Source organism: Pristiophorus japonicus, chromosome 32 (assembly GCF_044704955.1).
Source record: "Pristiophorus japonicus isolate sPriJap1 chromosome 32, sPriJap1.hap1, whole genome shotgun sequence".
Lineage (NCBI taxonomy): Eukaryota > Metazoa > Chordata > Chondrichthyes > Pristiophoridae > Pristiophorus > Pristiophorus japonicus.
In genome coordinates, this window is record NC_092008.1 from 3,383,722 (window position 1) to 3,404,776 (window position 21,055).

Here is a 21,055-nt window from a genome sequence, read left to right on the forward strand (position 1 = left end):
AGGGGGGGAGGGGAAGAGGGAGGGGAGGGGAAGGGGGGGGAGGGGAAAGGGGGGGAGGGGATGGGGGGGAGGGGAAGGAGGGGGGGAGGGAAGAGGGGGGAGGGGGAAGAAGGGAAGAGGGGGGGAGGGGGAGGGGAGGGGGCGAGGGGGAGGGGGAGAGGGCGAGGGGGCGAGGGCGCGAGGGGGCGAGGGAAGAGAGCGAGGGGGCGAGGGGAAGAGAGCGAGGGGGCGAGGGGAAGAGAGCGAGGGGGCGAGGGGAAGAGCGAGGGGCAGGGGAAGAGCGAGGGGGCGAGGGGAAGAGAGCGAGGGGGCGGGGGAGAGAGGAGGGGGCAAGGGGAAGAGAGCGAGGGGGCGAGGGGAAGAGAGCGAGGGGAGAAGGAGGGGGCGAGGGGAAGAGAGCGAGGGGGCGAGGGGAAGAGAGCGAGGGGGCGAGGGGAAGAGAGCGAGGGGGCGAGGGAAGAGAGCCGAGGGGCGAGGGGAAGAGAGCGAGGGGGCGAGGGGAAGAGAGCGAGGGGCGAGGGGAAGAGAGCGAGGGGGCGAGGGGAAGAGAGCGAGGGGGCGAGGGGAAGAGAGCGAGGGGGCGAGGGGAAGAGAGCGAGGGGCGAGGGGAAGAGAGCGAGGGGGCGAGGGGAAGAAGCGAGGGGGCGAGGGGAAGAGAGCGAGGGGGGCGAGGGAAGAGAGCGAGGGGGCGAGGGGAAGAGAGCGAGGGGCGAGAGAGAGAGAGAGAGAGAGAGAGAGAGAGAGAGAGAGAGAGAGAGAGAGGGAGAGGGAGAGAGAGAGAGAGGGGAGAGAGAGAGAGGGGGGGGGGAAGAGAGAGAGAGAGGAGGTGGGAAAGAGAGAAAGAGAGGGGGGAGGGGGAGAGAGAGGGGGGGAGGGGGGAGAGAGAGCTGGGGAGGGGGAGAGAGAGGGATCGAGACAGCGACAGAGAGAGGGAGAGAGAAAGAAAGAAAGAAAGAAAGAAAGAAGAGAGAGAGAGAGAGAGAGAGAGAGAGAGAGAGAGAGAGAGAGGAGAGAGTGAGAGTGAGCTGAGAGGTGGCCGGTGGGTGGATATGGGAGATACTGACCTTTCTTTCTGCTGCTTCGATCTTTCACCACCAGTCCCAGCCCCACCATCTTGGGCCCGGCTCCGTAGATCTGCAGCTTCTTGAGCTCGGGGTTCTTGGCGATGTCAGCCTCGGTTGGCTCTGTCTGCGGAAACAGCGCGGGAAAGGGTCACGGAGAGGGTCGAGACCCCACCCCACCGGGTCATCGCCCGCTGTGTCCAGCTGAACACCTCTCCCAAGCTGTCCTTCCCTCCCCCCGCCCCTCCTGAAGACCTCGCTGGGGCTGCGTATCATCACTCGGGCTCCTGTCACCCGCCATTATTCACTCCCGAGATCCAGGATAGCGATAAGCAGGCGAGCTCGCTGTCGGCGGAACGGAACCTGTCCCCGTCATTACCCTGGAATACTGCGTACAGTTTTTGTCATGTATTGAACTATCATTGTAACCCATGTATCAGCTGACCGAAGTTGTACACCTTGAGAACATTAACCACAAGGGGGTGAACTTGTGGGAGACACTCCTAACCTGGACTTTCCGGTATAACAGGGGAAGCTCCACCCACCTTCTTCACTTGAGGTCTTGGTAATAAAGGTAACTGGTCACAGAGTGACTTTCTCTCAAGTATGGGCCTCGTGTACATTTATACTGCATAGTAAGGACATATCACTGGCGATGAGAAACTGAGATTTAAACCATGCGAGCAGGGCCACTAGCAGCACAGAAGAGAGGTATTGTGTTGGTGATGATTGGGACGACTTTATTGAGAACTACAGCAAAGTTTTGTCACTAAGGAATGGTTGGGACAGGATTCGGCCGACAAACGCAGGGCTCATCTCCTGACGGTTTGTGGATCCAGGACGTACTCCCTGATGAAGGACCTTCTAGCGCCAGAGAAGCCGGCGGACAAGACGTTCGAAGAGCTCAGTAAGTTGATCGGAGAACAGTTTAAACCGGCGAGCAGCATGCACATGGTGAGACACCGGTTTTACACTCACCGGCGGCGAGAAGGGCAAAGCGTTCCTGACTTCGTGGCAGACCTCCGGTGACTGGCGAGACTATGTAAGTTCCCAGATGCATGCAGAGCGGAGATGTTGCGAGACTTTTTTTTTATTGAGGGCATCGGGCACGCTGGGGTTTTCAGGAAACTGATTGAGACCAAAGATTTGACCTTGGGAGCGGCGGCTCTGATAGCCCAGACATTTATCTCAGGGGAGGAAGAGACCAGAATGATGTATGACAAAAATCTTGGCTCAAATGCGGCAAACGACCAGGGAGTTAACATTGTTAACGCGGCACACAGCTCTCCAGGCAGTCAAGGGCAATCGGACTTGCCCCAGCATGTAGTCAAACCCAAAGGGGGAATTCAACAGAGACAATGGCTAGCTGAACGGTGATTCATGCCATTGCAATGGACAATGCGGCCAGTAATAGGGCCATCAACACCTGTCAATGGTGCGCTTAAAGACAGTTACAGAGACAGTCAGAGACGATCGACTGGTAATGGACCTTTTGTTTCCGACAATGGGGCCTCCAGCTCATGCTGGAGGTGTGGAGGCAAACACCCAGCCAGAGCTTGCAGGTATCAGCAATATTCCTGCAGAAACTGCAACGTCAGCGGTCACTTGGCGCGTATGTGCAGGAAGCCTGCAGCCAGGTTGATGTACGAGGAGGATGGGCCCTATGAATACTGGGGAAATGAATACTGGGGAAAATCGCTGGAAGTTGAAGTTCAGCGAGTTCATGTGGAGCACATGAAAAGTTCATATACCAGGACGCCACCGATAATGATTAAAGTGCTCCTCAATGGCATTCCAGTATTAATGGAGCTAGACACTGGGGCCAGCCAGTCCCTAATGAGTATCAAAACAGTTCGAAAGGTTGTGGGTGTCCAAGGCCAGGAGGCCAAAATTATTGCCGATTGACGCACAGCTATGGACATATACAAAGGAGATTATTCCGGTGCTAGGCAGCACCACGGTAGTCGTGACCCACAAAGATTCGGAGAACAGGTTGCCATTCTGGATTATCCCGGGGGACGGTCCCGCACTACTGGGGAGGAGTTGGCTTGCAGTCATGAACTGGAAATGGGGCGATGTCAATGCAATTTCCTCTGTGGAGCGAGTATCATGCTCACAGGTCCTGGACAAATTTGACTCATTATTTCAACCCGGCATCGGCACTTTCATAGGGGCCAAGGTAGTGATTCACATAAACCCGGACGCCAGGCCAGTACGCCACAAGGCCAGAGTGGTGCCGTACGTGATGCGGGAAAAGATAGAAGGCGAATTGGACCACCTGCTGAGGGAAGGCATCATCTCGCCAGTCGATTTCAGTGACTGGGCGAGCCCGATTGTGCCGGTGCTCAAGACAGATGGGTCGGTCAGGATATGTGGCGATTACAAGGCCACCATCAATCGGGTGTCACGCCAAGACCAGTACCCGCTACCGAGAGCGGAGGACCTCTTTGCGACGCAATCCGGTGACAAACTTTTTTCAAAATTGGACCTGACCTCAGCTTACATGACCCAGGAGCTGGCTAGTGAGTCGAAGAAGCTGACCACTATCACGACACACAAAGGGTTGTTTGAGTATAACAGATGTCCGTTCGGGATTTGTTCGGCCGCCGCGATCTTTCAGCGAAATATGGAAAGCCTCCTCAAGTCGATTCCAAGGACGGTGGTTTTTCAGGACGATATCCTCATCACGGGTTACGATACTGAAGAACACCTCCACAACCTGGAGGTGGTGTTATGCAGACTGGATTGGGTAGGGCTGCGACGGAAAAAGGCAAAGTGCGTCTTCTTAGCTCCCAAGGTAGAATTCCTGGTGATGAGGGTAGCAGCAGACGGGATCAGACCTACTGCGTCCAAGACGGAAGCGATCCAGAGAGCACCTAGACCCCATAACACGACGGAGCTGCGTTCGTTCCTGGGGCTCCTGAACTATTTTGGTAACTTTCTTCCCAAATTGAGCATGCTGCTAGAGCCGCTACATGTGCTCCTACGCAAAGGTCGCGATTGAGTCTGGGGGGACAGCCAGGAAAGGGCTTTTGATGGAACATAACAAATTGTGTGCTCTAACAAACTGTTAACGTTATATGACCCGTGTAAGAAACTTGTTTTAACGTGCGATGCGTCGTCCTACGGGGTCGGGTGTGTGTTGCAGCATGTGAATGCCAATGGGCAGTTACAGCTGGTAGCTTATGCCTCCAGAAGTCTGTCCCAGGCAGAAAGGGGCTATGGGATGGTAGAAAAGGAAGCGCTAGCATGTGTATATGCAGTAAAAAAATGCACCCATACCTGTTTGGCAGGAAATTTGAGTTGGAGACAGATCACAAGCCCCTAACGTCCCTTTTGGCCGACAAGTCCATAAATGCGAATGCATCGGCCCACATACAGAGGTGGGCACTCACGTTAGCCGTCTATGACTACACAATTCGGCACAGACCGGGCACTGAAAACTGCGCCGATGCACTCAGCAGGCTCCCACTAGCCACCACCGAGGGGGCAACTGAGCATGATGCTGAGATGGTCATGGCTGTTGAAGCTTTCGAAAGCGAAGGCTCACCTGTGACAGCCCGCCAGATTAAAGTCTGGACAAATAAAGACCCGCTACTGTCTTTAGTTAAGAAATGTGTCCTGAATGGGGACTGGGCAGCCACGTACGGGGCATGCCCTGATGCGTTTAAACCGTTTCATAGGCGCAAGGATGAACTCTCGATTCAGGCCTACTGTGGGGAAACCGCGTAGTCATGCTCCAGATGGGCAGAGAGGTGTTTATCAGAGAACTTCACAATGAGCACCCGGGCATTGTCATGATGAAGACAATTGCCAGGTCACACATTTGATGGCCAGGAATAGATGCAGACCTGGAACTTTGCGTTCACAGGTGCAACACGTGTGCTTAGTTGGGCAACGCACCCAGGGAAGCCCCCTTTAGCCCCTGATCCTGGCCCGCCAAGCCAAGGTCACGCATCCATGTGGACTATGCAGGTCCTTTCATGGGAAAAATGTTTTTGGTTGTAGTAGACGCCTACTCCAAATGGATTGAGTGTGCCATTTTAAATTCAAGCACATCCTCTGCCACGGTAGAAAGTCTACGGGCAATGTTCGCCGCCCACGGACAACCGGATGTCTTGGTCAGCAACAATGACCCGTGCTTCACAAGCACTGAATTCCAGGACTTCATGGCAGGCAATGGAATCAACCATGTCAGAACGGCACCATTCAAGCCAGCCTCAAACGGCCAGGCGGAACAAGCAGTGCAGATAATCAAACAGGGGATGCTCAGAATCCAAGGGGGTTCTCTACAAAGTCGCTTATCACGCCTCCTGTTGGCCAATAGATCCCGACCACACTCGCTCACAGGGGTTCCACCCGCAGAGCTGCTAATGAAAAGGACGCTCAAAACCAGGTTATCCCTTATACACCCTACTATGAAAGAAATTGTTGAGAGCAGGCGTCAGTCACAATGTGACTACCATGTCAGGAATGCGAGGGCGCGATGTATTGATGTCAATGACTCTGTTTTTGTCCTTAATTACGCTGCAGGGCCCAAATGGCTTGCAGGCACTGTGATTGCCAAAGATGGGAATAGGGTTTTGGTAGTTAAACTTATCAATGGACAAATGTGCCGCAAACACGTGGATCAAACTAAAAGGAGGTTCAGCAACCCCACAGAAGAAGCAGAGGAAGAACACGATGTAGAGTTCACTCCACCACAGGTGACCGAACACCGGAACCAAGTGGAGGAGAGCCCAGTCTTACCTTTATTGCCAAGACCTCAAGTGATGAAGGTGGGTGGAGCTTCCCCTGTTATACCTGAAAGTCCAGGTTAGGAGTGTCTCCCACAAGTTCACCCCCTTGTGGTCAATGTTCTCAAGGTGTACAACTTAGGTCAGCTTATACATGGTTTACAATGATAGTTCAATACATGACAGTTTTGGTTTCCATATTTAAGGAAGGATATACTTGCTTTGGAGGCAGTTCAGAGAAGGTTCACTCGGTTGATGCCGGGGATGAGGGGGTTGACTTATGAGGAAAGGTTGAGTAGGTTGGGCCTCTACTCATTGGAGTTCAGAAGAATGAGAGGTGATCTTATCGAAACGTATAAGATTATGAGGGGGCTGGACAGGGTAGATGCAGAGAGGATGTTTCCACTGATGGGGGAGACTAGAACTAGGGGGCATGGTCTTAGAATAAGGGACCGCCCATTTAAAACTGAGATGAGGAGGAATTTCTTCTCTCTGAGGGTTGTAAATCTGTGGAATTCGCTGCCTCAAAGAGTTGTGGAAGCCGAGACATTGAATAAATTTGAGAGAGATAGACTCCTGCTCCTATTTCTTATGTCCTCGCCCCTCCCCTCCCACCTTCACCCCTCCTCGCCCAGCCATCGCAGACCCCAGCTACGATCAACCAACACACCAAAAGACCAGCAACTCAGTCTCTGACCTCCTGGTCTCTCCGACTCAGGGAGGCAACCCACCGAGGGGAATCCATAGAGACGGCAAGGGAGGGGATAGAATGAGAAGAACCACCGGGGGGGGGGCGTCACACAGTCTCAGAATCGTGGTCAACCATATAGGACGGAAATGAGAAGGAATTATCGTGGTCAACCATATAGGACGGAAATGAGAAGGAATTTCTTCACTCGGAGGGTGGTGAATCTTTGGAATTCTCTGCCCCAGAGGGCTGTGGAGGCTCAGTCGTTGAACATAGGAACAGGAGGAGGCCTTTCAGCCCCTCGAGCCTGTTACATTAGGGACAGGAGGAGGCCTTTCAGCCCCTCGAGCCTGTTACATTAGGGACAGGAGGAGGCCTTTCAGCCCCTCGAGCCTGTTACATTAGGGACAGGAGGAGGCCGTTCAGCCCCTCGAGCCTGTTACATTAGGGACAGGAGGAGGCCGTTCAGCCCCTCGAGCCTGTTACATTAGGGACAGGAGGAGGCCGTTCAGCCCCTCGAGCCTGTTACATTAGGGACAGGAGGAGGCCGTTCAGCCCCTCGAGCCTGTTACATTAGGAACAGGAGGAGGCCGTTCAGCCCCTCGAGCCTGTTACATTAGGGACAGGAGGAGGCCGTTCAGCCCCTCGAGCCTGTTACATTAGGAACAGGAGGAGGCCGTTCAGCCCCTCGAGCCTGTTACATTAGGAACAGGAGGAGGCCGTTCAGCCCCTTGAGCCTATCCTGCCATTCAATGATATCTTGCTCGATCTGCAACCTAACTCCATCCACCTGCCTTTGCCCCTTTTGCCTTAATACCTTTGGAAATCAATGATCTATCAATCTGAGATTTAAAATGGAGAATTGATCCAGCATCGATTGCCGTTTGCGGAAGAGAGTTACAAACTTCATCCGCTCTTTGTGTGTAGAAGTGTTTCCGAATTTCACTCCTGAAAGGCCTGGGTCTAATTTCTAGACTCGGCCCCCTGGTCCGAAACTCCCCAACCAGCGGAAATAGTCTCTCTATCCACCCTCTCTGTTCCCCTCAATATCTCCCCCTGTGCTGGAAGCTTCGATGGTGCCCCTGGAGCTCTCGGCCCCCTTCACTTCGAAGAGCGACGGGTTCGTTAAGTACGAAAGCAAGAGCGAGGAAAGTCCGCAGCATCGTGAATAATCATGAGTCGCTGCTTGGGGGCACAGGACAATTCCTACCCCCTTTCATCGCCCCGCCCCCTCCCCCCCACCGCCGCGTAACCCCCTGGGAGAAGCAGAAAACACAGCGGGGGGGGGGGGGGGAGGGAGGGTGGGGGTATGCTCCCCCTCAGCCAATGGAAACCAGACCCGGGGACGCCACGGACTATTGGAGTATCTGTAAAAGACACCTAATTTTAATAATAACTTGTATTTATATAGCGCCTTTAAGGTAGTAAAACGTCCCAAGGTGCTGCACAGCAGTGTTACAGACAAACAGATAAATTTGACACTGAGCCACAAAAGAAATTAAGGCAGGTGCTTGGTCAAAGAGGGAGGTTTTAAGGAGCGTCTTAAAGGACGAAAGGGGGGCGCTGAGAGGTTTAAGGAGGGAGTTCCAGAGCCTGGTGCCCAGGCAGCTGAAGGCACGGCCAACGATAGTGGAGTGATTATAATCAGGGATGCTCAAGAGGGCAGAATTAGAGGAGTGCAGAGATCTCGGAGGGTTGTGGGGCTGGAGAAGATTACGGAGATAGGGAGGGGTGTAGGGGCTGGAGGCGGTTACAGAGATTGGGAGGGGTGTAGGGGCTGGAGGCGGTTACAGAGATTGGGAGGGGTGTAGGGGCTGGAGGATGTTAGAGATAGGGAGGGGTGTAGGGGCTGGAGTAGGTTATAGAGATGAGATGGGGCGTAAGGGCTGGAGGAGGTTACAGAGATAGGGAGGTGTGTAGGGGCTGGAGGAGGTTACAGAGATAGGGAGGGATGAGGCCCATGGAGGGATTTGTAAACAAGGATGAGAATTTTGAAATTGTGGCATTGCTTAACCGGGAGCCCAAGCTCTGGATCTCCCTGCCTAAACCTCACCGCCTCTCTTTCTGCGAGCACAGGGGGTGATGGGTGAGCGGGACTCGGTGCGAGTTAGGACACGGGGCAGCGAGCACAGGGGGTGATGGGTGAGCAGGACTCGGTGCGAGTTAGGACACGGGGGCTGCAGATTTTTGGATCACCTCTAGTTTACGTCAGTAGAATGTTCGGAGGCCAGCCAGGAGCGCAGCGCGTTGGAACAGTCAAGTCTGGAGGGGGCAGAGACACAGATGAGGGTTTCAGCAGCGGATGAGCTGAGGCAGGAGGCGGAGACGGGCGACGTTACGGAGAGTGGAAACAGGGCAGGTTTTAGTTACGCTGGGTAGGACGTCGGAGGATTGGCTCACCTCGGCCTGCAGCCGCTTGGCTCGGCGCCCGTAGCTGTTCATCTTGGGCGGCTGCACGGACTGGCGGAGCGGGATGCTGTGAGGCTTGTACTCACGGTCCTTCTCCTCGCTGTCGTACTGCGGGCCCGGCTGACACTGCAATGCACGCGGAGAGAGAGAGAGAACACGTCACGCTCACAGCATCGAATATAGGGTCACATCACCCCGAGATAACCTTCAACCCCACCCCCGCACCATTACACTGTGACGACAGTCGACCCTGGAGAGAAAGTCGATCCTTCCAAAGTTCTCCCTAGGCAGTTCCTCGAATCGAGGATGACTTGCTTCCGCGCCAAAAAGGGACGAGTTCAACGAGGGCCAACAAGGAAAAGGGAATACACATTAAATGGTCGGACACTGAGAAGTGTAGAGGAACGGAGGGACCTTGGAGTGCAGGTCCACAGATCCCTGAAGGTAGCAGGCCAGGTGGATAAGGTGGTTAAGAAGGCATACGGAATACTTGCCTTTATTAGCCGAGGCATGGAATAGAAGAACAGGGAGGTTATGCTTGAACTGTATAAAACACTGGTTAGGCCACAGCCGGAGTACTGCGTGCAGTTCGGATCACCTCATTACAGGAAAGATGTGATTGCACTGGAGAGGGTGCAGAGGAGATTTACCAGGATGTTGCACTAGAGAGGGTGCAGAGGAGATTTACCAGAATGTTGCACTAGAGAGGGTACAGAGGAGATTTACCAGAATGTTGCACTAGAGAGGGTACAGAGGAGATTTACCAAGATGTTGCACTGGAGAGGGTACAGAGGAGATTTACCAGGATGTTGCACTGGAGAGGGTGCAGAGGAGATTTACCAGGATGTTGCACTAGAGAGGGTACAGAGGAGATTTACCAGGATGTTGCACTAGAGAGGGGCAGAGGAGATTTACCAGGATGCTGCACTAGAGAGAGTACAGAGGAGATTTATCAGGATGTTGCACTGGAGAGGGTGCAGAGGAGATTTACCAGGATGTTGCACTGGAGAGGGTGCAGAGGAGATTTACCAGGATGTTGCTGGGAGTGGAGAATCTAAGCTATGAGGACAGATTGGATAGGCTGGATTTGTTTTCATTGGAACAGAGGAGGCTGAGGGGAGGCCTGATTGAGGTATATAAAATTATGAGGGGCCTGGATAGAGTGGATAGGAAGGGCCTATTTCCCTTTGCAGAGAGGTCAACAACCAGGAGGCATAAATTTAAAGTAATCGGTAGAAGGTTTGGAGGGGATTTGAGGGGAAATTTCTTCACGTAGAGGGTTGTGGGGATCTGGAACTCACTGCCTGTGAGGGTGGTAGAGGCAGAAACCCTCACCACATTTAAAAAGTGTGCTGTAACCTGCAGGGTTACGGACCTAGAGCTGGAAAGTGGGATTAGGCTGGTTAGCCTCTTGTTGGCCGGCACGGACACGATGGCCAAAACAGCCTCCTTCCGTTCTGTAAACTTCTATGATTCTATGAGTTCCCAGGTGTTTCAATGAAGGACCTAATATTCCAGGTCCCGAACTACATGTTGCAAGGGTGGAAGATGCCGGTGCGTGGATTGTTTTAACGTGGGGTGACCGTTGCACACCAGCCACCACACGGGCTTGACGGAGCGAGGTCTTGGTCCAGTGGCAAGGGTTAACCAAGGCTTAGTGCGCACACATATCGCACAGTGTGGGCTGGCCCTTGCTGCCCCTGGGCCCTCGCCTCTGCTGGGCTTCGATCACGTAGCAAGCCACAATCTCTCGCCGCTCCTTCGCCCCGACCTCACCGCTCCCGCTGTACCTGCCCACGCTCCAATCACCGACCGGGATTATGGTCACATTACGACTGTAATGTATGCACCCGTGACTGTACCCACAAGTTTGTAGAGCTGTTGGCAATAAGTTTTTAAGTCAGTTCACGGACTTCAAAGCAGTTTCTGCGGTCTGGGGGAGTCCGTGTTCCACGTCTACGTTCAGCGTGCGAGGTTGCAGCCCCCTCTTCCGTTATTCGAAGGGGCTGCTCCTCGAATTCTGACTGCACTTCAGTCCCACGCTCCTGATCTGTGAGCACCCTGTGCGGAGGGGAGCGGGCAGGTCCGAGGGCCTCCTCGTAGGACTGCTCCTGGGCACGGCCAAGGGGGCCATCAGCCGGTCCAGGCAGCGGGCGGTCGAGGGGGTCGTTCAGCCCGACTGCCTGCCTCTCTTCCGCGGTTACATCCGAGCCAGGGTGTCCCTGGAGATGGAGCACGCGGTGTCCACCGGTACGCTCGCGGCCTTCCGCGAGAGGTGGGCGCCGGAGGGACAGGAGTGCATCATCATCACCCGCCCTTCCCCCCCCCCCCCACCACCGGGAACAGGATTTTACATGAATTTGGCAAAATTCCTAGTTCATTTGTGGGTTCTAGTGTCCCTTTAGTGAGGGAGAGGCGGGGCGGGGGAGGTGTGGAGGGTGCACACGGCTTTATCTTTTTATTTACAATAGTTGTAGAGCTGTTGAGTTGGGAGTGGCTTAGCCAGTCATGTGATGTTCACAAGACTCAATAAAACCCCAGCCACTTGGGTTCGGGGATCCAGGATGAGGTATGCAATCGTGAGCCTGGTGGATGAACTTTTAATGTGGGGTGTGATTATTAAACCTTTGCTAATAAACCGACTAGTTCTTAATAGCAATGTGTTGCTATGAATTCTTAAGCAAAGACCCGGTGAAGCGAATACATTAGAACAATACAGCCCACTGGTTCAGACCAGCCGGCGCCTTCGGTTAATAAAAGCAATTTGAACTCACTAGTTGCAGCTCACAATCCTCTCAGCAGGCAGGTACTTAGTATTTCACCACAACACCAGAGGAGTTAGTAGGTCATGGGTTCGAACCCCGCTCCACAGACTGAGGGAGCGCTGCACTGTCCGAGGGACGGCACTGAGAGCGCCGCACTGTCGGAGGGGCGGCACTGAGGGAGCGCCGCACTGTCGGAGGGGCGGCACTGAGGGAGCGCCGCACTGTCGGAGGGGCGGCACTGAGGGAGCGCCGCACTGCGCTGTCCGAGGGGCGGTACTGAGGGAGCGCCGCACATCTCATTCTTCTAATTATATAGGGCCCTGGTGAGACCACACCTGGAGTATTGTGCACAGTTCTGGTCTCCTTACCTAAGGAAGGATATATTTGCCATTGAGGCAGCACAACGAAGGTTCACCAGACTGATTCCTGGGATGGGGGGATTCTCCTATGTGGAGACATTGAGCAGATTGGGCTGATATTCTCTGCAGTTTAGAAAAATGAGAGATGATCTCATTGAAACAGAAGATTCTGAAGGGGATTGACAGGGTAGATGCAGGGAGGATGTTTGCCCCGGGCTGGGGAGTCGAGAACCAGGGGTCACACAGTCTCAGGATAAGGTGTCGGCCATTTAGGACTGAGATGTGGAGGAATTTCTTCACTCAGAGGGTGGTGAATCTTTGGAATTCTCTGCCCCAGAGGGCTGTGGAGGCTCAGTCGTTGAGTATATTCAAGGCCCGAGATCGGTAGATTTTTGGACTCTCGGGGAATCGAGGGATCGGGCGGGAAAGTGGAGTTGAGGTCGAAGATCAGCCGTGATCTCACTGAATGGCGGAGCGGGCTCGAGGGGCCGAATGGCCGACTGCTGCTCACAGTTCTTAGGTTTTAATGATTCCCGGTCACCAGTTGTCCTCCAGTCCCCTCCTGGGTGCCCTTTCCTCGTGTTTAAATAAGGGAATGGCAAATGTTAACGTTATTGACAGCAACACTAATTCCCTTGGTGTCTTCGGCCAAGTGAAAGATAGGAGCGAGATACAAGGCTTCTGTGTTTTACCTCTTCAGCAACTACTTGCATTTACATAGCACCTATAAGGTAGCAAAACATCCCTAGGCGCTACATAAGAGTGTAAATCAGACATAATTTGGCACCGAGCCGCATAAGGAGATATTCTGGACAGGCGACCAAAAGCTGGGTCCAAGAGGTCGATTTTAAGGAGTGTTTTAAAGGAGAAGAAAGAGGTGGAGAGGTTTAGGGAGGGAGTTGCAGAGCTTGGGACCCAGGCAACAGAAGGCATCGCCACCGATGGAAATCGGGGAATGCGCAAGAGGTCAGAATTGGAGGGGCGCAGAGATCTCGGAGGGTTGTGGAGGCAGGAGGAGGTTAGAGAGATAGGAAGGGGTGTAGGGGGTTACAGAGATAGGGAGAGGTGAGGTGTAGGGACTGGAGGAGGTTACACAGATAAGAGGGGTGTAGGGACCGGAGGAGGTTACAGAGATAGGGAGGGGTGTAGGGGCCAGAGGAGGTTACAGAGATAGGGAGGGATGTAGGGGCTGGAGGAGGTTACAGAGATAGGGAGGGGGCGAGGAGGGCCATGGATGGATCCGTGATCAGCTCATTCATAATAAGATCAGCCATGATCTCATTAAATGGCGGAGCAGGCTCGAGGGGCCGAATGGCCGACTCCTGCTCCCATTACTTACGAAGGAGAATTTTAAACTCTCGCACAACTCGCAGGCATTTGAAACTCGAGTTCGGGCGAGTCCTGGCATCAGCGGCTCTCCTGCCCGTGTCCGCCAAGCGAGCGACGGAGCGGACCGCTCCCACCCCCCACGGCCCATCCTTACCGCTAGGCTGGCTCCAGACTGGAAGGTGTCGAAGGGGTAGATGACACGCTCGTAGTGGGAGCGCAGCAGCGAGCCGATGCCCTTCCCGGGCGGGTAGCCCAGCCGCTGGGCCACGCGGGACCACCGCCTGTCCCGGCAGATCGCTTCATAGCCGCCTTCCTCGATGACAATCTGAAACGACAGGAGAGCGAGGGGAGAGAGAGCGTGAGCGGTGCGGAGAACATACCCGCCGGGGGGGGGGGCCTGTGCGGAGCGTCGGACGGCGTGAGTGCCATCGAAAGCGGGGGAGGGGGAGCGTGTGCGTAGAGAGCGATTTCAGGTGCGACGACCCGCGTCCCTAACTCCGAAATTGTCCGAAAACATTTTGCGCAGAGCCGACGGCTTCATCCGGAATTACTGTGCGAAAAAAACGGGACGTTTTTGAGGTAAAACTATAAAAACCCGGCACAGATTCTGTCGAGGATTCCGGATTTTAGACAAGAAGAGCAAGTCCAAAATCTGGAATCCTTGGCCCAATCCGTGCCGGATTTGGGTTCCTGCCGGCTTTCGGACCTCGCCACGCAAAACCCGGCGCGGATTCCATGCCGAGGATTCCAGATTTCAGACCATCAATTTCCTTGTCCGAAATGCAGAAAATCCCAAAACCCGACATGGATTTGGTGCCGAGGATTCCGGATTTCAGACCATCAATTTACTTGTCCAAAATGCACAAAAACCCAAAACCCGACATGGATTTAGTGCCGAAGATTCCGGATTTCAGACCATCAATTTCCTTGTCTGAAATACGGGGAAACCCAAAACCCGACATGGATTTAGTGCCGAGGATTCCGGATTTCAGACCATCAATTTCCTTGTCTGAAATGTGGGGAAACCCAAAACCCGACATTGATTCAGTGCCGAGGATTTCGGACGTTGTACCTGTACAACACTCGGCTACCGATGGGGCAACAGCCTTTCCCCCAAATCTCGCCCCCCCCCCCCCCCCCAATACCCCGATCCACCCACCTCTAATCCCAGGGATGGTCACCCAGCTAGCACGGACTCTTTGGCGCCTCTCAGTCTCGGGGAACCACAGAGCTCAGTGTGAGTAGCACACAAGGCAGCCGACACAGCGAAGACGCAAGGCTGCTCCCGGATCTTGGATGGAGGAGGGGAGTGGCAGTGGAAAGCAGAGGGAGAGTCACCCCCCCCCCCCAGGCCATCCTGGTGCACCTCCTCCGTGGTGCCACCAACCGAGGTGGTGGATCAGAGGTCGGGGAAACTGGTGCACAACACTCGTTTATTCAGCTACACCCCAATACTGGAGTGTTTGATGGGACAGTGTAGAGGGAGCTTTACTCTGTATCTAACCCCGTGCTGTACCTGCCCTGGGAGTGTTTGATGGGACAATGTAGAGGGAGCTTTACTCTGTATCTAACCCCGTGCTGTACCTGCCCTGGGAGTGTGTGATGGGACAATGTAGAGGGAGCTTTACTCTGTATCTAACCCCGTGCTGTACCTGCCCTGGGAGTGTTTGATGGGACAGTGTAGAGGGAGCTTTACTCTGTATCTAACCCCCTGTACCTGCCCTGGGAGTGTTTGATGGGACAGTGTAGAGGGAGCTTTACTCTGTATCTAACCCCCTGTACCTGCCCTGGGAGTGTTTGATGGGACAGTGTAGAGGGAGCTTTACTTTGTATCTAACCCCGTGCTGTACCTGCCCTGGGAGTGTTTGATGGGACAGTGTAGAGGGAGCTTTACTCTGTATCTAACCCCGTGCTGTACCTGCCCTGGGAGTGTTTGATGGGACAGTGTCGAGGGAGCTTTACTCTGTATCTAACCCCGTGCTGTACCTACCCTGGGAGTGTTTGATGGGATAATGCTGCATGCAGCTTTTCAAAATGTGGTCTCTGACGCCAAGACCGATGGGGAGACCGACGGGGAGGAACTGTTGCTGTGTTTCCCAGCACTGATAACCCTCACTGCAACAAGCTGTGTGCTTCACTCACGCAGCATGTATTAAATACATTACCTTGCTCAGACTATACAAGTCTAGGATCTTTCGCTCCACATTGGGAATTTTTAACGTCGATCCCTGCAGTTCCCAGAACTTGGCGATCTGATCCAGAAAGTTTAGCTTCACTCGGGTCTGGGCCTGCACAGAAACCGGCAATCAATCGGAAATCACAGGAAAATCACAGCCAGACACAGTTACGCTGCAGCAAGATCCGCCCTCGGGGATCAGCCGGTGAAGGCAATCATAAACCAGCGATGGAAATCGGGGGATACTCAGGAGGTCACAATTGGAGGAGCACAGAGATCTCGGGGGCACTGTAGGGAGGGATGTAGGGGCTGGAGGGGGTTACAGAGATAGGGAGGGGTGTAGGGGCTGGAGGAGGTTACAGAGATAGGGAGGGGTGTAGGGGCTGGAGGAGGTTACAGAGATAGGGAGGGGTGTAGGGGCTGGAAGAGGTTACAGAGATAGGGAGGGGCGTAGGGGCTGGAGGAGGTTACAGAGATAGGGAGGGGTGTAGGGGCTGGAGGAGGTTACAGAGATAGGGAGGGGTGTAGGGGCTGGAAGAGGTTACAGAGATAGGGAGAGGCGAGGAGAGATTTGAAAACAAGAATGAGAATTTTGAAATCGAGGCGTTGCTTAACCGGGAGCCAATGTAGGTCGGCGAGCACAGGGGATGATGGGTTGGCGGGACTCGATGCGAGTCAGGACACAGGGGCAGCTGAGGTTCTGATGAGCCCAAGTTTTCAGAAGGCGGAAGATGGGAGGCCAACCAGGAGAGCGTTGGAATAGTCAAGTCTAGAGGTAACAAAGGCACGGATGGGAGGGTTTCAGCAGCAGCTGAGCTGAGGCAGGGGCGGAGATGGGCGATGCAGTGTTAAAACACTTGCCTGAATGTGTGCAGCTCCAACAACACTGGAGAAGCAGTATAACGTGGATAAATGTGAAGTTATCCACTTTGGTAGGAAAAACATAAAGACAAAGTATTATTGAAATGGTGATGGCTTGGGAAATGTTGGTGTAGAGAGCGACCTGGGTGCCCTTGTACACCAATCATTGAAAGCAAACAGGCAGGTGCAGCACGCAGTTAGGAAGGCCAAAGGTATCAACATTCACTGCAAGAGGGTTTGAGTACAGGAGCAAGGATGTCTTACTGCAGTTATACAGGACCTTGGTGAGACCACACCCGGAGTATTGTGTGCAGTTTTGGTCTCCTTACCCAAGAAAGGATATAATTGCCATAGAGGGAGTGCAGCGAAGGTTCACCAGACTGATTCCTGGGATGGCAGGACTGTCGTATGAGGAGAGATTGGGTCGACTGGGCCTGTATTCACTGGAGTTTAGAAGAATGAGAGGGAATCTCATTGAAACATACAAAATTCTGACGGGGTTGGACAGACTGGATGCGGGGAGGATGTTTCCCCGGGGCTGGGAAGTCTAGAACAAGGGGTCACAGTCTCAGGATACGGGGTAGGAAATTTAGGACTGAGATGAGGAGAAATGTTTTCACTCAGAGGGTGGTGAACCTGTGGAATTCTCTACCATAGAAGGCTGTGGAGGCCAAGTCACTGAATATATTTAAGAGGGAGATAGATAGATTTCAAGACACAAAAGGCATCAAGGGGAATGGGGAGAAAGCGGGAATATGGTGTTGGGATAGAGGATCAGCCATGATCATATTGAATGGTGGTGCAGGCTCGAGGGGCCGAATGGCCTACTACTGCTCCTATTTTCTATGTTTCTATGACACCATCCAGGACAAAGCAGCCCGCTCGATGGGCCACGCTACCTACCACCTTCAACATTCACTCCCTCCACCACCGGCGCACCGTGGCTGCAGTGTGCACCGTCTACAAGATGAACCGCGGCAACTCGCCAAGGCTTCTTCGGCAGCACCTCCCAAACCCGCGATCTCTACCGCCTCAAAGAACAAGGGCAGCAGGTCTATGGGAACACCACCACCTCCACGTTCCCCTCCCAGTTACACATCATCCTGACTTGATAAAAAAATATATTTATATAGCGCCTTTAACGTAGTGAAACGTCCCACGGTGCTTCACAGGAGTATTGTGTGATAAAAATTTGACACCGAGCCGCACAAGTAGAAATTAGGGCAGGTGACCAAAAGTTCGGTCAAAGAGGTCGGTTGTAAGGAGCATCTTGAAGGAGGAAAGAGAGTTAGAGAGGCGGAGAGGTTTAGGCAGGAAGCTCCAGAGCTTGGGGCCCAGGCAATGGTGGAGCAATTATAATTAGGGATGGTCAGGAGGGCAGAATTAGAGGAGTGCAGAGATCTCGGGGGGTTGTGGGGCTGGAGGAGATTACAGAGATAGGGAGGGATGTAGGGGACTGGAGGGGGTTATAGAGATAGGGAGGAGTGTACGGGCTGGAGGAGGTTACAGAGATAGGGAGGGGTGTAGGGGCTGGAGAGGGTTACAGAGATAGGGAGGGGCGAGGGGCCATGGAGGGATTTGAAAACAAGATGGAGAGAGAGAGAGAGAGAGAGAGAGAGAGAGAGAGAGAGAGAGAGAGAGAGAGAGAGAAAGAGAGAAAAAGAGAGAAAGAAAGAGAGATAAAGAGAAACGACAAATATATCGGCCATTCCTTCATCGTCGCTGGGTCACAATCCTGGAACTCCCTCCCTAACAGCACTGTGGGAGCACCATCACCACACGGACTGCAGCGGTTCAAGGTGGCGGCTCACCACCACCTTCTCAAGGGGCAATTAGGGACGGGTGATAAATGCCAGCCTTGCCAGCGACGCCCACATCCCGTGAATGAAAAAGCTGAGGGAATGAGCAGCCGGTTTGGGTCGGGTGGGCAAGCTGGAAGGCTGCGATCAACTGGGCTGCGGGGTGAGTCAAACCGAGCGGGGGTGAGTTGACATGGCCCCTTCCCCTTTATTTATTTGAAGGTTACAAACAAAAGGATGGGGCACAGTCGCGAGAAAAGCGAACGCTGATTTCTCCCGGGCTCGACAAAGAGAGCAAAGTCTCGGCACATCAATGCGAAGTGGTTTTGGGTGCACATCAAGGCAAAAAAGCAACAGAACTCATTAAACATTAGTGCCTCGAGCTCCACTTATGGAAGTCATTGCACACCGGGCTACGCCGACAGCAGCTGCAGCAATTTTAATCGGCATTATCCCACAGGGAATGGCAGCATAAGGCGACAGGCCTGGTTTGTCCAGGGAACGCCAGTCCAAATCGTGCCACGGCAAAGTCACGTTCCAAAGAGCAACGCGACCGTGAAGCTGTCGGATTGTCGGGAAAACCCACTGCGTCACCGACACCTTTAAGGAAAGGATACCTGCCGTCCATGACCAGTCGGGGGTTTTATACGATTCCAGTCACACACGAGTAGTCAGCTGTGGCTCAGTGGGTAGCACACTTGCCCGAGTCAGAAGGTTGTGGGTTCAAGTCCCACTCCAGGGACTTGAGCACGTAAATCCAGGCTGACACTCCAGTGCAGTGCTGAGGGAGCGCCGTACTGTCGGAGGGGCAGTACTGAGGGAGCGCCGTACTGTTGGAGGGGCAGTACTGAGGGAGCGCCGTACTGTCGGAGGGGCAGTACTGAGGGAGCGCCGTACTGTCGGAGGGGCAGTACTGAGGGAGCGCCGTACTGTCGGAGGGGCAGTACTGAGGGAGCGCCGTACTGTCGGAGGGGCAGTACTGAGGGAGCGCCGTACTGTCGGAGGGGCAGTACTGAGGGAGCGCCGTACTGCGCTGTCGGAGGGGCAGTACTGAGGGAGCGCCGTACTGCGCTGTCGGAGGGGCAGTACTGAGAGAGCGCCGTACTGTCAGAGGGGCAGTACTGAGGGAGCGCCGTACTGCGCTGTCGGAGGGGCAGTACTGAGGGAGCGCCGTACTGTCGGAGGGGCAGTACTGAGGGAGCGCCGCACTATCGGAGGCGCAGTACTGAGGGAGCGCCGCGCTGTCGGAGGGGCGATACTGAGGAAGCGCCGCACTGTCGGAGGGGCAGTACTGAGGGAGCGCCGCACTGTCGGAGGGGCAGCACTGAGGGAGCGCCCCACTGTCGGAGGGGCGATACTGAGGAAGCGCCGCACTGTCGGAGGGGCGATACTGAGTTAGCGCCGCACTGCGCTGTCGAAGGGGCAGTAGTGAGGGAGCGCTGCACTGTCAGAGAGGCAATACCGAGGGAGTGCCGCACTGTCGGAGGGGCGATACTGAGGAAGCGTCACACTGCACTGTCGGAGGGGCAGTAGTGAGGGAGCGCTGCACTGTCGGAGGGGCAGTAGCGAGAGAGCGCCGCACTGCGCTGTCGGAGGGGCAGTAGCGAGGGAGCGCCGCACTGTCGGAGGGGCAGTAGCGAGGGAGTGGTGGATTGTCGGGGGGACAGTACTGAGGGAGTGCCGCACTGTCGGATGAAATGTTAAAACGAGGTCCAGTCTGCTCTTTCAGGTAACCTTAAAGATCCCATATTTCGAAGAAGAGCAGGGTAGAGTTCTCTCAATCAACGTAACAAAAACAGATGATCTGGGTCATTATCACATTGCTGTTTGTGGGAGCTTGCTGTGCACACGTTCACTGCCGCGATTACAACAGTGACCACACTAAAAGTACTTCATTGGCTGGATGGCACTTTGAGACATCCGGTGGTTGTGAAAGGCGCTATATAAATGAAAGCGTCAACACCTTCTCGAGGGGCGATTAGGGATGAGCAGTAAATGCCATCCTTGCCAGCGACGCCCACATCCCGTAAAGAATTCCGCCTCGCCAGATGGCATTCCACAGGTGATGCAGAAAGGCCTGAAGAATTCGCGAGGGCTAGGAATCTCGCCGCAGCGAGCGACAGCAGCACTTTGACTGGTTCCAAGGCTTGCAAATCGCACATTGTGTTGAGGTTGGCAGCCTCGGTTAGCGTTTCGTCACCTCGGCTTACTGGGGCTGAACTGACGGCTAAGTGAGTGGGCAAAAATTTGGCAGATATAATGTTGGAAAGTGTGAGGTCATGCACTTTGGCAGAAAAAAAATCAAAGAGCAAGTTATTATTTAAATGGAGAAAGATTGCAAAGTGCCGCAGGACAGCGGTACCTGTGCATGAAACATAAAAGGATAGTATGCAGGTACAGCAAGTGATCAGGGAGGCCAATGGAATCTTGGCCTTTATTGCAAAGGGGACGGAGTATAAAAGCAGGGAAGTCTTGCCACAGTTATACAGGGTATTGGTGAGGCCACGCCTGGATTACTGCGTGCAGTTTTGGTTTCCATATTTACGAAAGGATATACTTGCTTTGGAGTCAGTTCAGAGAAGGTTCACTCGGTTGATTCCGGCGATTAGGAGGAAAGGTTGAGTAGGTTGGGCCTCTACTCATTGGAATTCAGAAGAATTAGAGGTGATCTTATCGAAACGTATAAGATTATGAGGAGGCTTGACAAGGTGGATGCAGAGAGGATGTTTCCACTGATGGGGGGAGACTAGAACTAGGGGGGATAATCTTAGAATAAGGGGCCGCCCATTTAAAACTGAGATGAGGAGAAATTTCTTTTCTCAGAGGGTTGTAAATCTGTGGAATTCGCTGCCTCAGAGAGCTGTGGAAGCCG

General features: G+C 53.9%; 1 protein-coding gene across 1 annotated transcript in view; it reads right to left on the reverse strand.

The window, feature by feature from the left end:
* The window catches only part of kdm5c (lysine demethylase 5C), a 125,685-nt gene that overhangs the window by 50,168 nt on the left and 54,462 nt on the right, over positions 1-21,055 (reverse strand). Inside the window, exons 3-6 of the mRNA XM_070869043.1 lie at positions 15,513-15,635; positions 13,502-13,672; positions 8,886-9,020; positions 1,027-1,188 (exon numbers count right to left, since the gene is read on the reverse strand). Of these exons, the coding sequence (XP_070725144.1) occupies positions 1,027-1,188; positions 8,886-9,020; positions 13,502-13,672; positions 15,513-15,635 (591 nt within the window). The remainder of the gene's footprint in view (positions 1-1,026; positions 1,189-8,885; positions 9,021-13,501; positions 13,673-15,512; positions 15,636-21,055) is intronic.